This window comes from Bemisia tabaci, chromosome 3, assembly GCF_918797505.1.
Source record: "Bemisia tabaci chromosome 3, PGI_BMITA_v3".
Classification (NCBI taxonomy): Eukaryota; Metazoa; Arthropoda; class Insecta; order Hemiptera; family Aleyrodidae; genus Bemisia; species Bemisia tabaci.
Window position 1 is genome coordinate 60678445 of NC_092795.1, and position 17511 is coordinate 60695955.

At 45.5% G+C, this 17511-nt stretch overlaps 1 protein-coding gene across 2 annotated transcripts in view; it reads right to left on the reverse strand.

The window, feature by feature from the left end:
* Positions 1–17511, reverse strand: part of hiw (MYC binding protein highwire) — a 315026-nt gene that overhangs the window by 30672 nt on the left and 266843 nt on the right. For both annotated transcript variants that reach the window (XM_072298975.1, XM_072298974.1), the window contains exons 38-43: positions 9047–9305; positions 6390–6560; positions 5554–5730; positions 3279–3485; positions 1025–1203; positions 261–396 (exon numbers count right to left, since the gene is read on the reverse strand). In XM_072298975.1, coding sequence (XP_072155076.1) covers positions 261–396; positions 1025–1203; positions 3279–3485; positions 5554–5730; positions 6390–6560; positions 9047–9305 — 1129 coding nt within the window. The remainder of the gene's footprint in view (positions 1–260; positions 397–1024; positions 1204–3278; positions 3486–5553; positions 5731–6389; positions 6561–9046; positions 9306–17511) is intronic.

A 17511-nucleotide genomic window follows, 5' to 3' on the forward strand; every position in this document is an offset into this window, starting at 1 on the left:
ATCCATGCTGTAGCAAAACTCTTAAGGATGAGCAAAAGACCCAAAACAGGTGGGATTTAAGTAACATGGTTTTTTTCGGTCTTCTTTTGTTCGTATCAAGTTTTAATTCCAATTTGTGAAGTTCTAATTCATTATTTATTACTTGGCGTTGGTATTGGTGTTCTATCAGTTATCTGAACTTTTCGATTATCCAAACCAGCCCAGTCCCAATTCGTGCGGATGATAAGTGGTCTATTGTATTAAAAAAAACTTTTACTTACGTGATCAATGACAGTGACGGAGTCTCCGAGCACCAACATGCCAACTGGTGTCCCTTTCAGGCTGGGAGAGTCCCTCACATTGTGACCAGATGCTCCACTCATCACAACTTTGTACACAGCAGGCATGTTTCTATCACTGTTCACAGAAAATGATCACACTAAAATGTATCCCAGCGAAACTAGCAAAATTTCTCAAAACTAGAGAGATTTTTAGGGAGAAAACAACACTTGATCCAAACAAAATAAATGATAAATGGTTTGAATTGGATGCATTTTGGCTAATCATCCACTTTAAAAGTTGAGTGTACAAAAAGAGTTGTGGAAGGATTTCTGGAGAAAAGACACAACTCCAGATTTCTTGAACATAGTAGATATCAGGTCTGTCCCTCCAAATATTCTAAACATAGGGGTCAAAGCGCTCTACCAAAGAATTAAAAATATAAATCATAAATCCCAGATGTCAACCTGTAGCCTCTAAGAATTTTGAAATGTTTTAGAATTTGATGAAAGCATTGACTCCAAGGAAGTCAGAAAGACAGTTCTCTTAAGGTTAGTCTCATCCAATTCTGCAAGATTTCAATGAGCATTTGCCCATACATGCTTGCAGATATCAGTTGTGCTATTGTAATAAGGCATACTTAAGCTGATGAGTCTTTTGTAAAAACTGAGTGACCGGTATGAACTTACATTGCAGTACCTGCTATGAGACTTAAGATTGCAGAGCGAAGTTCAATGTGTAACAAGAGACGGAGATTATAATTTACCTAAGTTCAGGCTGGACAGGTTTCTGAGGCACAGGCGGATTTGTTGAGAGAGGAACAAGTAATGTTTTTCCAAAGTGTTGATTCAACTGGAGGCACCAGGCTTCATCGACGATTCCCTGACAATATTGCCGGATGGTATCTTGACACAGCCTTACCCAGATTCCATCACTGTTTCGCACCTGAAATAAAGAGAATAGGATACAAAAATTAAGCTGTTCTTAAAAGTAGGCACTCAATTAAAAATCAATGGACAGTGAAATCTTGCAAGAGGTAGTTAGATTTTTCATTTATTGTTTCTTTCATAACATGAGTGATAAGGTCAGATTTACTTCAAATAAATTTACTGACTTGTTAAGAGAATAACTTTCCCTGAGATCACTTTCTCATAGCATGCTAAAAAAGCGACAAAGCAGTAATTTTATCAGCACCCACTAAAAAATTGTACTGCTCATGTTGACATTTAACACCTCATGAGCAGACATGCTCGTTTAAAGATTACCCGCCCGACAAAACTTGTGCAAAAACGTTGTCACAACATCTTATAGCAAAGTTCTTTGTGAGAGAGGACATTTTGCCGTTCTTGCACATTTTTGCTGGGCGCATGGAAAGAGTATGAAAGTGGATGAAAATAATGCCTTCTCACACAGGGGAGCAAGATTTTAATGTAGGCACTTTGATGAAATGCAAGAATTCTGTATTACCTCTAACCTCAAAGACAGAATTAAGAATTTCAAAGATTTTTAGAGGGAAGATGATGATTGAGGTAGATACTGAGAGAAATGTGTCATAATATCTCTTTCAAAGTTTCATCATGGTGAGTGTGATTAAAATTTGTCAACTGTTCTTGAAAACAGACATTCATGAGATGTAGCACTATAGTCCGCGCCACGAAAAGTGGCGGGTGAGGGGCGCAGCCAGTCGGCCAATCCAGTCTATCCTTAAAGGGTTGAAGCGCAGGTATTGGCCCAGTCGTTATCCTGTCTCAACTACAGGCCAAATGCGCTTCAACCCTTCAACTATGGACTGGACAACACGACTGCCTCCGCCCGTCACCCGCCACTTTTCATGGCGCGGACTATAGCATAGGTATGTACCTACATGAATGTAAAATGTTTTGGAAAGATGGACATAAATGCTGTCAACATCGACGGCAATTAGAGCCGGTATTGAGCCGGATTGGTATTAGAGCAAGAAGTTAAACAATATGAGACCACTAATAAAATTATTCAATAATTTAACTGTATACAAAAAGAAAACTCAAAATGAAACGTATACATACGAATGTAAAATTGAAATAGATGTTTCTTTAACATTTCAGTGCAATGCACAGATGTTCACTCCATAGCAGTGCTCACAGAAAGGTATTCATTTAATATTGAGAACACGTAGTTAAAGGGATGGAGCTTTTCGGACTGAAGAAATTTAAAGTTGGACTTAGAGTGACAAATAGTGAACGGAAAATTCCTATAAGTATTTCCTATAAGTATGCAAAAATTTTCTACGTGAGCTGCTAAGAGTCAAACGGTCGAAACACTGTCATCACTGTCAAAACAACTGTTCGTGGGAAAAAAGTAAACAATGAAATGACGTAATGTCATAGCAGGAAGGTGATTGGCTAAAGCGCAACAGGTAACCCGCCAAATCTGAAAGGTTTTCGAAAAAATGGCGGCAACTTTGAAATGACGCTCCGTCCAAATGGGAGCGACAACAGGATCCACCATGTGGATTACCAAAGAGAACAGTAACGCTAAAAGTTAAGGCATCGAGTTTTCTTCAAAATTCAACTAATCTAGTTGAAATGAACTTACTGAATTAGTAAACGACAAGATTTGACTCATTTATAAAAAAAACTATAAATATGATGTGAGGAAATTCTAAAGATTTTACAGATGAATCGCAAAACGAAGTTCATTTTTGCGCTTCTGAAGTAGCATTTTTCGACGGGAAAATTGCGATGTTTTGAAATTAAGTGGCGATTAATTTACAATTTTATTGGCGGTAAAATCGCTAAAATCATTGATATCTGAGCGATTATCCTCAATTTTGTCGCAATTTTATCTCTATAAAATCGCGTTCGATAAACTCGAAATTTAATCTCACTCTATCACGATTTTTTGTTTGATAATATTGCAATAAATCGCCATCGATAAAATCGCGATACATTCTCCGGTCAAATCGCAACTTATCACGATCACTGCTACTTGGGTACCAGGACTCGCTCACTAATTGTGAGCCGGGTGTCGTGAAATTTTACCTCATCGACGAAAGCAACGGTGGCACCGCAAGGGACGATGCCGATCTGTTCTGATTGGAGGGAAGGATGCGCTCGAATCCGGAGTCCAGCGCTGTTTTTGCCGACGAATTCGCGGATTTTGTTCGGCTGATGCGAAACTTTCCGTGCCACGATTTGCTGAGCCGAATTCACGCCCTGGGGTGGCTCCTTCACCTCGACTTTCATCGTCTAAAAGAGAACAAAGAAATCAAATTTATGCATTTTTTGGCTATCGAGGAGTAATAAACCATAGTTTTTGGAAGTCAGTGGAACATATTTGGACTACGTCACGCAGAAAGGAACTATAAGCCACATCAGTTATTTCCAAAAATTAGCCAATTTAACTTTTTACATGAAAGCGAATGTGCGATTTTTTGTCCAAATTTCAGTGAATTTTCTGCATAGAACGAAGGCAATTCCTCAAAATTTTCAAAAAACATCCGCACAAACCATCTCTTGTAAATGTTAAATTGCTCACTTTTTGGCAATAGCTGATGTGGATTGGTTTCTTTATGCGAAACGCGGTCTATTCAGCGGAACAAAATGGCGGAACATCTTTTATAAAAGGCGAATTTGGAATGAAAAAGGTATTTCTTGGCTTCATCGAAAACCTATGTTCATAATAGATAAAATTATTTATTTTTTGTACAAGCTTAGAAAATGACAGAAAAATCAAGTAAAAGATTTGGAAATTATTATTACTTATTGAAAACATCACTTTCGAGGGAAAAATGTTTTTGGACTAAACGGACAATGTAGTGTCCGTGACGACTTAAGACGATAATAACTTTTAAAAGTGGATGTAATTATGCTGAAAGGAACTATGAGCCTATACGGTTTGCGTGCAACAAAGTTCATTCTAGCATAAATACTTTCAATTGTAATATAAATTTTTTACTGCACATCAAGTTTTCCAACTCCACGTTATGTTGAGCCCATGTTGTCGCCTCTCCAACGTAAATGCGTATACCTCAATTTCAACATGAGCCCTGTTCTCCATACGACTCAATGCTTTTCAGGTTTCACGTGGAAATAGAGGTACGCCCCTTCGTCCGAGGAGCGACGGTATGTGCACTTGAAATTTCGAGATAGAATATAACATTTTAAAGTTTTTAGCTGTTTTTTACGGTTTTAGCTCTCTGAATTTTACTTTTTTAAGTTAAATTTTGAGGGGAAGAAAAGGATCTTTCTCACATTGGTTTAAGGATTTTTTGTTTACGTCTGTTACTCCAAATGGTCAACCCTTTATGACGCTTTGAAGTGTCAAAATGCAATGTCCGTGACAGAAAAAATTCCCTGCTCCAATTCCCATAGGCAAACACTGCAATGCTGAGGAAAAATGTCGTATGAGATTTCAGACGTTGCCAAATTCTTCCCGATAAAATATTAATGATCTGAGAAATTTTTGAATACATTCCTTCGAGGTTGTTAGGAAATTTTACTTGTAATCGGATCTCAATTGCCTAAAGATTAAAAAAAAATATATTCATGACACTCCTCAAAACTGAGCATTTTAATGGAAGAACTTTGGCAAATTTCGAACGTTCATACGCCGTTCGTCCTCAGCACGGCGGAAGAAATGTCTGAAGAAAGGTCTACTCAAGTGGACAGGTTGTTGGTTTCACGACGGCCACTAAGTGGACGTATTTCTACCAAACGGAACTATGTGCATTTCGAAGTGAGCCCTGTTATGCATATATTCTTATGGGTCTCAGGGCTCATGTCTTAGTCACATAGTTCTGTTTATGGCAGAGCGTTGCCTACGAGAATGGAGAGGTCGTAACTAGTCAGTTCTGTGACGTCAAGCTAGTAGATATTTACCGAAAACAACAAGCATCTCCGGGTCACCAGTGCATCGATGAGTGAGGCAGTCGCTGCGTGGACCAATCAGAGTGGCTCTCGATCGGCCGAAGTTGCGCGAGCGGCCCGTTTGAATCTGAGTGGAGTAACGATTTTCGGTATTACGCAATCATTTCCTCGATATTTAGACAATGTCACAAATGAACTAGTTAGTTTTCTAAAGTGAAATTTCATCTTCTTTCAAAACGGTTCTTATGAAATTTTGCATCAGATCAACCCTGAAAGAGATATCGGCGAGAAATCATCGCGCGGCAAGCGTTCTCCCATAAGAACGCGTGCTAAAACCGCGGCCGAGTTTCATCTACTAGTGTGACGTCACAGAATCGTAGTTACGGCCTCTCCATTCTCGTAGGCAACGGCAGAGATACGTCCAAGTGATGGAAAGTGAACTGCGTACCTCGGGAAATGGACAATCGTCGATGGTGACTTGAATGGAGTAGCAGCCGATGTTGGCCGGCGTCCACGTGCCGGTGACAGAGCCATCGCCATGCGCGCGCACCATCATCGTCTCGCACGTTCGTTGCACCGGCGGCGCCATGAATCGCAGCTCCTCGAACGAGTAGTTCTCATACGCCTACAAAATCAAAATCAAAAGAAAATTCATATTCAAAAGAGAACAGGTCGATTATTGGTCAAAGTAAGGCCTTGTCTCCACGAGCCGTTTCACGAGATTTGTCCCAGGGAAAAATCCCACTTACGAAGTTGGGAAAAATATTGAGTTAATCAATAGTTTTCCCAGTAGCAAGTATGGTACTTGTAACCCTAGGACCCACTGAGAGAAGAAGAAGAAGTGAAAACGAATTGTGCGATATTTTATTCATTACTACATTGTTAATGTTTGTTTAGTAATAATGTGTCTAATTGTCAATTGAGTGCATTTATTATTATAATTCCGGTTAAATACTCGACTTTAACTACTTTATCTTCCCGCGAAAACTAGTCGCAGGACTGGATGAGCCCCGTCCTGTGGAGACGGTAACTGGGAAAAATCCTAGAAGTTTCATTCCTGCGATTCGAACTTGGGACAAATCCCATGAAAACGTCCCGCGGAGACAAGGCCTAAGGGTGCGCACTTGTATGTGTGGACCTCGAATTCACGAATTCAAGAAAAATTCGTTTATTGTTGAAAAATTACAAGGGAACTCGCGTGACTTAAGTGCACCTTGTTATCCTCCGATTGTCTCATGATTTCTTTGTGAAGAGCAAGTAAAGAGTGCTGACAAGGATTCTCACCTTCATGATTGATATTGAGTAGAAGTTCATTCTATCCTTGATGGTCACTTGATAAGGGACATCGAGAGGTGGCTGTGGGTGACCCCCAAAGGTCATTTGGTCACACTGGCTCAGTCGTTGTGCCTTCCGCTCGCTCACCTTTTTCTCGATTGGGATCGCTTTCATCTCCACCTGAAATCAAATAAACTTTTATTGGTTTTATTGGTTCTATCGTAAAGCATCCCTCAAGAGGCACCCCAAAACCATTTTTGATGTGAGAAAATTAACATCAAAGTTTGCGAAATTTTAGTCGAAAAGTATACGTCTAACCTCTCCACCTCGTCAACGTACGGAACCAACACAACATGGAAATAGAAAAAGAAAAAAAACTCGCGTCGATGACGGCGTAGAGATACACATATTCATGCTTGATGGATGTCCGTGTGGTATCTACAAAGTTGAAGGCGCGACGGCCCGAGGCGTGAACTCACAATGCTCCGTTAAAGCATGTCAGAACTGAAGTGTCGCTAGAATCGGGTGAAAATTTAATAAACGAGGCCCGATTACGTCTCTATATACTATCTTCGGCTGAGTTGCTTGAACCCTTGCAGCACCACTGCAGATAAGACAAACGGAGCAGACACAGTATGAACATGGAGCAAGAGAAAGGACGCGCATTGACAACGGCGCAGAGATACAACTATTCGTACTTGATGGATGCCCGTGTGGTATCTGCAAAGTTGAAGGCGCGATGTCGCGAGGCGTGGACTCTCAATGCTCCGTTCTACGCTGACAATGAGGTGTACCTAGATTAGGTAGAAAAATTGAGAACCGAGACTCGAATATGTATCTCCTATCATCGGCTATGCTTGAATTTTCTCACTTTTTTTCAATCTGATGTCTGATTCTTATCCACGGTGTACAGTGGGCGCCGCTTATTAGAAACGTGGTTAATAGAATCGGCCGCATAATGGAATCATTTCTCGCGGAACGGACCGGCAACATCCAATTCCATACGAAATCCGCCGCGTATTGTGTTCGCCGGCCGCATATTGTGATCGGGAATCCGGAGCCTTATCAGCACTTACCTGGTGTGAGAGCTTATTTTTGTTGACAGACACACCTAATCAGTGCCTTCCGCGCGGTTATTAGACTCGCATCGCGTCCGTACAGTTCAGTGTTTCCCCATTTTAAAGTTTTATTGCCGTTTTTAAAGTTTTATTTTTTGACTGAAGCTATGGAGGCGGACTCAAGGAAACGTCGAAGAGACTTAACCACGGCAGAAAAGAAACAAATTCTACAGGATTACGACAAACTTTTGAATAAAAATCAGCGGGATGCTGCGCAGAAGTTACAAATACCGCAGTCTACTTTGTGTAAACTCGTAAAGAATCGGTATGAAATCGAGAAGAAGCCGGTGGAAAAAAATGAAGGAAGTGCGCGTAAACGTGTGCGGCACGGTAAAAATGTGCAAGTTGAACAAGCATTAAAAGAGTGGTTTGTGCAAGTGCGCGAGAAAGATGCTCGTGTAAACGGTCCTATCATGCGCCAAAAAGCCGAGTCTTTAGCTAAAAGACTGGGAATTGAAGGTTTTGTCGCAACGGATGGTTGGTTTAATCGTTGGTTGAAGAGAGAAGGCATTGAGTTTAAAAAACCGCACGGGGAGGCACGTGACGCAGACTCTACTGCAGCGGGAAATTTTTTGACTGAGGAGTGGCCCAGAATATTGTCTGAGTACGCACCAAGTGATGTTTATAATGCAGATGAAACTGCGCTCTATTTCAGAGCTTTACCGGAGCATACGTACGTGTTAAAAAATGAAACAGCAAAAGGAAGCAAATCATGCAAAGACAGAATAACGATTCTTTGTTGCGTTAGCATGACCGGTGAAAAGAAGCGTCTGCTAGTTGATCGGTAAAAGCAAAATGCCGTATTCAGTATCAGTATGAATCATTCGTGAATGCTTTGTTACGAGACAATACAAAACAAGCTACTATTGACTCTTTCTTTAAATGATTGTTTTAAAAACATTGAGTTTTTATCTTTTTACTATGTACTTTTTAATTTTTACGGCTTTTAAAAAAAATTATTACGGCTTTTAAATTTAGTGCGTGAGTGTGCGGGTGTTCTTAAGAGAAAACGAAGGCGTGCTGAACAAGGGACGGTCAACAGTCGGGACAAAATCATCGTGAGTAACTTCACTTTTTTTTTTTCGCTTTTTATAATCAGCCGTTTAATGTGATCAAAGTGGCCCGGCCCAAGTTGACCACAATAAGCGGCCCCACTGTATTTGTAGACCTATAACATATCTAAAGCTCGTATTTACCTGGCCCATGTAACCCGCGGACCATGTGTTTTCAGCAAGCCTCCGGCCACTTTGTCCCGGCTTGGGCATGTGCGGGCATACCTAAATTTTTTCATTTTCATTCATTTATTTTTACGGTTTTTTTACTTTTTTTAAAGCGTATCTATATGATTTAATCATGAATATCATGAGATCACATAAGAATCTTAAAGTTATTAAAAATCTGCACTAAGGGGCGCGAAGCGCCTCGGTGGATGGACCGCGGAGCGGTCAGGGGACATAGTCAAATCGGCATTAAGTTTAGACGATAATGAAATGAAATATAGATACAAGAGAAAAAATAATTATTAGAAAAAGTAGGTTCGTTGCTCACCTTGAGATTGGGGACCTGAACGGGGTTGCCATATTGGTCCCTGATGTGGAGGGTGAAAGTGGCTGGGCAGTCACAGCGTAGGGTTGGAGCCGTAGCGGGGTGTGAACCGGAGGGGGGCCCGTTGCGAAGGGGGACGAGCTCACAGCGGGACACGTCCACGTAGGGATCAGGCTGGAGCCAGTGGGCCAACCTCCCGCCACTCGTCCCTGCGGCCGCCAACACGAAGTCCCGCAGGAACAGTCGCTCGTTTGAAGGGCAACTGAAACACACAAGAATCAAAAAGGTTACACGAGAAGACCTCGAATTACAAAGTAGTTCGAAACATGGAAATCGGTAATGTTAAGACGTGACATGTCCAAAAATTTAAATTTTACAGGACGAGAAAATAGTAGATCAATGTTGGAAAGGCCATTTGCACTACATTTTTTGATTAAGAACTGCCGATTCTGGCTCAGTTTGAGAACAACGCAGTACCACCAATATTCCTATGCACGAAAGTGTTTCTTACAGACGATGCCAGAAATTGCAGTGCTTAATCGCGCGTGAAGTGAGTTATGAACAATGGGCCTGTTGCACGCAAGAGATACAGCCGCGTCAATAACTTTCAAAAAGCTAAAGTGACACGAAAATCACGATAGTCAAATTCTGCCGTGCAGCGTAAAAACGCCGTAAACGCCATTTTAAATTTTTTGGAAACAATGTAACATAGCAGAAGAACTTGTGTACCTTGAGATAATTTTTTACAGAATTCTTTCGCAAATACTGTCAGGAACTCAACCTGAAAATTTAAGGTGCGTGGATAAAACAGTTTTTATTTCATAAAATGTTAAGTTCCAAAAAACGCGAGAAAAAAACTTGATGGATTTACGGCATTCTTGCTTAGTACGGCAGAATTGGGAAAAGAAGACCGAAATGCGCAATTTGCATAGTTTGGTACACGCTTCTTCAAATTTCCCGCGTCCGGGGGCAGTTCTTGGTGCGCTGGAAATGAGAAAACCGCGATCTGAACAAATTTCATCGTATCAATATTTTTGATTTGGGCGAATCTACGTGTGTTCCTAGCCCGGGCAGAGCAAAATTGAGGATTTTTTTGGTAAAAAGGCGTGATGAGGCTGAAATGTTGCTAAAGTTGTGGAATTTTTTAAAGCGTTGACGGTAGCAGAAATTTATTCACATTTGACTTCCTGCCTTATACAATAATGAGGAAAAACTCGGAGCAGAACCAGGGAAAAATTCATAGCAGAACTGTCGGGTACGTTACTTACTGCTAGAGAAACTACGTTGCACAATCTTAGCAGCATTGGAGGTTTCACACGCCTTTTCACTAAAAAATGCCTCAATTGTCAAAGCTACTTCGAGCAACTATTCGCACTCTCAAATCACGCATATTGCCATCACGGTTATTGAAGGCGAACTCGATAGAATGAGAGACACGAAGTAAGGCGAGTAATCAATGTGTGTTCCTTGGCCTTCTGCAGTTTTTCTCATTAGTATTTAGAAGTAATTAAAAAATTAACTACATGAAATGTTTGATGAAAAGCGCATAATGCAGCCTCCGTTGCGAAGCACGGATAAACCGATACTGTCGTGCCGAGGAAAAACGTCGTATGAGCCTTCAGGATTTGCCAAATTTTCTTCGACGTATCGCTAATTTTCAGGAAAATTTGTGGATATTTTGCTTCCAATTTCTCCGATAATTTTATTTGTAATTTGATTTGAAGTGTCTGAAAATTTCAAGGAAAAATATTCATATCTTTTCTCAAAGATAAACATTTTAGTGGAGGGCATTTGGCAGCTCTCGAATGTTCATATGGCGTTCTTTCCTTAGCACGGCAGAATGGTACACGAAAAAAATTGATTGATGATTTAACAATTAAATTGTCAAAAAATATGTCCGACATGTTTCAAATGTACATTCCCCAATTAATAAGAGAAAACCAATTTAAAATGGGGGAGGAAAAATTAGCATTTTCTTATTGTAAAAAATCTAAATTGGAACAGGCCACACTTTTTTGAACTACAAAATTGCAGCAATTTCATGTTTTTCCGTGTATTACAATGAATGGCTGTACGTAGTTTTCACCAAAATTCAACGGCGACTTGCCAAATTTTGGTAACAGCGGAGGAGAGAACAATAAAAAATAAACAATGCAGACACTTGGTTCGGATTTCATGTTGAAAACCTGTGCCTGTCGGCTTGTCGTCCTCGGCAAACTGGCAGGGAACCGCGTCAATTTGATCCTTGGATGGACACAGAAACACAGAGGGGTGAAAAAGGATCCAAGGGCCATTCTCACTTCAATGAAAATGCGTTACGTACAGAATCATACTCTCAAACTTTGGGGCGACTTTGAAGCAAATTTTCGAGAGGAAATGACCTTCTTATGCGATAGATGCAAACACTGTCCCAATACCATTTAGACCGAGCTTATCAGAATGGAATCAACCCGCACTAGAGTACCTTTAAAGACAGAGTATGGCCATTCGTATCTTTTTACTACAGGAAAACTGTTCCGCTTTTTGATTGGTCAACGAGTTTTTAGGCTTCATGATGCTCTTAGGGCAGCATAAACAAACAAGATGGCGACTCACCGTAACATCGATAAGAAGCTAAATTTGACAAAAATTTCAATTATACGGCAGTAACAATTTAAACTAGCATATCTACGAATAACACACGAAAAAAACAAAAATACAGGCTGGGCCTCGTAATTTGGTCCGCGGTGGTAGTGGCGAGCCCGAATCCGGGTGCCCCGAAAAAGCACCGGAGTGCTTTCCGACCATGAGCCCTGGAAAGAACGGCCGTAAACGGGGACTAAGGCTCAACTTGGATTGGTCCATACGCTGTTTTGTCCTTTCTCTCTCTCGCACTCATTGCTCAGATGCGGCACGTCAAAGGAGCACACTCGGCTTTGACAAGCCGCCGTTTTATCGTCTATCTCTCTCCCACTCATTGATCAGATGCGGCAACCCGCGGCTCGTCAAAGGGACACACACACACTCGCAAAAATACAGGCTGGGCCTCGTAATTTGGTCCGCGGTGGTAGTGGCGAGCCCGAATCCGGGTGCCCCGAAAAAGCACCGGAGTGCTTTCCGACCATGAGCCCTGGAAAGAACGGCCGTAAACGGGGACTAAGGCTCAACTTGGATTGGTCCATACGCTGTTTTGTCCTTTCTCTCTCTCGCACTCATTGCTCAGATGCGGCACGTCAAAGGAGCACACTCGGCTTTGACAAGCCGCCGTTTTATCGTCTATCTCTCTCCCACTCATTGATCAGATGCGGCAACCCGCGGCTCGTCAAAGGGACACACACACACTCGCAAAAATACAGGCTGGGCCTCGTAATTTGGTCCGCGGTGGTAGTGGCGAGCCCGAATCCGGGTGCCCCGAAAAAGCACCGGAGTGCTTTCCGACCATGAGCCCTGGAAAGAACGGCCGTAAACGGGGACTAAGGCTCAACTTGGATTGGTCCATACGCTGTTTTGTCCTTTCTCTCTCTCGCACTCATTGCTCAGATGCGGCACGTCAAAGGAGCACACTCGGCTTTGACAAGCCGCCGTTTTATCGTCTATCTCTCTCCCACTCATTGATCAGATGCGGCAACCCGCGGCTCGTCAAAGGGACACACACACACTCGCAAAAATACAGGCTGGGCCTCGTAATTTGGTCCGCGGTGGTAGTGGCGAGCCCGAATCCGGGTGCCCCGAAAAAGCACCGGAGTGCTTTCCGACCATGAGCCCTGGAAAGAACGGCCGTAAACGGGGACTAAGGCTCAACTTGGATTGGTCCATACGCTGTTTTGTCCTTTCTCTCTCTCGCACTCATTGCTCAGATGCGGCACGTCAAAGGAGCACACTCGGCTTTGACAAGCCGCCGTTTTATCGTCTATCTCTCTCCCACTCATTGATCAGATGCGGCAACCCGCGGCTCGTCAAAGGGACACACACACACTCGCAAAAATACAGGCTGGGCCTCGTAATTTGGTCCGCGGTGGTAGTGGCGAGCCCGAATCCGGGTGCCCCGAAAAAGCACCGGAGTGCTTTCCGACCATGAGCCCTGGAAAGAACGGCCGTAAACGGGGACTAAGGCTCAACTTGGATTGGTCCATACGCTGTTTTGTCCTTTCTCTCTCTCGCACTCATTGCTCAGATGCGGCACGTCAAAGGAGCACACTCGGCTTTGACAAGCCGCCGTTTTATCGTCTATCTCTCTCCCACTCATTGATCAGATGCGGCAACCCGCGGCTCGTCAAAGGGACACACACACACTCGCAAAAATACAGGCTGGGCCTCGTAATTTGGTCCGCGGTGGTAGTGGCGAGCCCGAATCCGGGTGCCCCGAAAAAGCACCGGAGTGCTTTCCGACCATGAGCCCTGGAAAGAACGGCCGTAAACGGGGACTAAGGCTCAACTTGGATTGGTCCATACGCTGTTTTGTCCTTTCTCTCTCTCGCACTCATTGCTCAGATGCGGCACGTCAAAGGAGCACACTCGGCTTTGACAAGCCGCCGTTTTATCGTCTATCTCTCTCCCACTCATTGATCAGATGCGGCAACCCGCGGCTCGTCAAAGGGACACACACACACTCGCAAAAATACAGGCTGGGCCTCGTAATTTGGTCCGCGGTGGTAGTGGCGAGCCCGAATCCGGGTGCCCCGAAAAAGCACCGGAGTGCTTTCCGACCATGAGCCCTGGAAAGAACGGCCGTAAACGGGGACTAAGGCTCAACTTGGATTGGTCCATACGCTGTTTTGTCCTTTCTCTCTCTCGCACTCATTGCTCAGATGCGGCACGTCAAAGGAGCACACTCGGCTTTGACAAGCCGCCGTTTTATCGTCTATCTCTCTCCCACTCATTGATCAGATGCGGCAACCCGCGGCTCGTCAAAGGGACACACACACACTCGCAAAAATACAGGCTGGGCCTCGTAATTTGGTCCGCGGTGGTAGTGGCGAGCCCGAATCCGGGTGCCCCGAAAAAGCACCGGAGTGCTTTCCGACCATGAGCCCTGGAAAGAACGGCCGTAAACGGGGACTAAGGCTCAACTTGGATTGGTCCATACGCTGTTTTGTCCTTTCTCTCTCTCGCACTCATTGCTCAGATGCGGCACGTCAAAGGAGCACACTCGGCTTTGACAAGCCGCCGTTTTATCGTCTATCTCTCTCCCACTCATTGATCAGATGCGGCAACCCGCGGCTCGTCAAAGGGACACACACACACTCGCAAAAATACAGGCTGGGCCTCGTAATTTGGTCCGCGGTGGTAGTGGCGAGCCCGAATCCGGGTGCCCCGAAAAAGCACCGGAGTGCTTTCCGACCATGAGCCCTGGAAAGAACGGCCGTAAACGGGGACTAAGGCTCAACTTGGATTGGTCCATACGCTGTTTTGTCCTTTCTCTCTCTCGCACTCATTGCTCAGATGCGGCACGTCAAAGGAGCACACTCGGCTTTGACAAGCCGCCGTTTTATCGTCTATCTCTCTCCCACTCATTGATCAGATGCGGCAACCCGCGGCTCGTCAAAGGGACACACACACACTCGCAAAAATACAGGCTGGGCCTCGTAATTTGGTCCGCGGTGGTAGTGGCGAGCCCGAATCCGGGTGCCCCGAAAAAGCACCGGAGTGCTTTCCGACCATGAGCCCTGGAAAGAACGGCCGTAAACGGGGACTAAGGCTCAACTTGGATTGGTCCATACGCTGTTTTGTCCTTTCTCTCTCTCGCACTCATTGCTCAGATGCGGCACGTCAAAGGAGCACACTCGGCTTTGACAAGCCGCCGTTTTATCGTCTATCTCTCTCCCACTCATTGATCAGATGCGGCAACCCGCGGCTCGTCAAAGGGACACACACACACTCGCAAAAATACAGGCTGGGCCTCGTAATTTGGTCCGCGGTGGTAGTGGCGAGCCCGAATCCGGGTGCCCCGAAAAAGCACCGGAGTGCTTTCCGACCATGAGCCCTGGAAAGAACGGCCGTAAACGGGGACTAAGGCTCAACTTGGATTGGTCCATACGCTGTTTTGTCCTTTCTCTCTCTCGCACTCATTGCTCAGATGCGGCACGTCAAAGGAGCACACTCGGCTTTGACAAGCCGCCGTTTTATCGTCTATCTCTCTCCCACTCATTGATCAGATGCGGCAACCCGCGGCTCGTCAAAGGGACACACACACACTCGCAAAAATACAGGCTGGGCCTCGTAATTTGGTCCGCGGTGGTAGTGGCGAGCCCGAATCCGGGTGCCCCGAAAAAGCACCGGAGTGCTTTCCGACCATGAGCCCTGGAAAGAACGGCCGTAAACGGGGACTAAGGCTCAACTTGGATTGGTCCATACGCTGTTTTGTCCTTTCTCTCTCTCGCACTCATTGCTCAGATGCGGCACGTCAAAGGAGCACACTCGGCTTTGACAAGCCGCCGTTTTATCGTCTATCTCTCTCCCACTCATTGATCAGATGCGGCAACCCGCGGCTCGTCAAAGGGACACACACACACTCGCAAAAATACAGGCTGGGCCTCGTAATTTGGTCCGCGGTGGTAGTGGCGAGCCCGAATCCGGGTGCCCCGAAAAAGCACCGGAGTGCTTTCCGACCATGAGCCCTGGAAAGAACGGCCGTAAACGGGGACTAAGGCTCAACTTGGATTGGTCCATACGCTGTTTTGTCCTTTCTCTCTCTCGCACTCATTGCTCAGATGCGGCACGTCAAAGGAGCACACTCGGCTTTGACAAGCCGCCGTTTTATCGTCTATCTCTCTCCCACTCATTGATCAGATGCGGCAACCCGCGGCTCGTCAAAGGGACACACACACACTCGCAAAAATACAGGCTGGGCCTCGTAATTTGGTCCGCGGTGGTAGTGGCGAGCCCGAATCCGGGTGCCCCGAAAAAGCACCGGAGTGCTTTCCGACCATGAGCCCTGGAAAGAACGGCCGTAAACGGGGACTAAGGCTCAACTTGGATTGGTCCATACGCTGTTTTGTCCTTTCTCTCTCTCGCACTCATTGCTCAGATGCGGCACGTCAAAGGAGCACACTCGGCTTTGACAAGCCGCCGTTTTATCGTCTATCTCTCTCCCACTCATTGATCAGATGCGGCAACCCGCGGCTCGTCAAAGGGACACACACACACTCGCAAAAATACAGGCTGGGCCTCGTAATTTGGTCCGCGGTGGTAGTGGCGAGCCCGAATCCGGGTGCCCCGAAAAAGCACCGGAGTGCTTTCCGACCATGAGCCCTGGAAAGAACGGCCGTAAACGGGGACTAAGGCTCAACTTGGATTGGTCCATACGCTGTTTTGTCCTTTCTCTCTCTCGCACTCATTGCTCAGATGCGGCACGTCAAAGGAGCACACTCGGCTTTGACAAGCCGCCGTTTTATCGTCTATCTCTCTCCCACTCATTGATCAGATGCGGCAACCCGCGGCTCGTCAAAGGGACACACACACACTCGCAAAAATACAGGCTGGGCCTCGTAATTTGGTCCGCGGTGGTAGTGGCGAGCCCGAATCCGGGTGCCCCGAAAAAGCACCGGAGTGCTTTCCGACCATGAGCCCTGGAAAGAACGGCCGTAAACGGGGACTAAGGCTCAACTTGGATTGGTCCATACGCTGTTTTGTCCTTTCTCTCTCTCGCACTCATTGCTCAGATGCGGCACGTCAAAGGAGCACACTCGGCTTTGACAAGCCGCCGTTTTATCGTCTATCTCTCTCCCACTCATTGATCAGATGCGGCAACCCGCGGCTCGTCAAAGGGACACACACACACTCGCAAAAATACAGGCTGGGCCTCGTAATTTGGTCCGCGGTGGTAGTGGCGAGCCCGAATCCGGGTGCCCCGAAAAAGCACCGGAGTGCTTTCCGACCATGAGCCCTGGAAAGAACGGCCGTAAACGGGGACTAAGGCTCAACTTGGATTGGTCCATACGCTGTTTTGTCCTTTCTCTCTCTCGCACTCATTGCTCAGATGCGGCACGTCAAAGGAGCACACTCGGCTTTGACAAGCCGCCGTTTTATCGTCTATCTCTCTCCCACTCATTGATCAGATGCGGCAACCCGCGGCTCGTCAAAGGGACACACACACACTCGCAAAAATACAGGCTGGGCCTCGTAATTTGGTCCGCGGTGGTAGTGGCGAGCCCGAATCCGGGTGCCCCGAAAAAGCACCGGAGTGCTTTCCGACCATGAGCCCTGGAAAGAACGGCCGTAAACGGGGACTAAGGCTCAACTTGGATTGGTCCATACGCTGTTTTGTCCTTTCTCTCTCTCGCACTCATTGCTCAGATGCGGCACGTCAAAGGAGCACACTCGGCTTTGACAAGCCGCCGTTTTATCGTCTATCTCTCTCCCACTCATTGATCAGATGCGGCAACCCGCGGCTCGTCAAAGGGACACACACACACTCGCAAAAATACAGGCTGGGCCTCGTAATTTGGTCCGCGGTGGTAGTGGCGAGCCCGAATCCGGGTGCCCCGAAA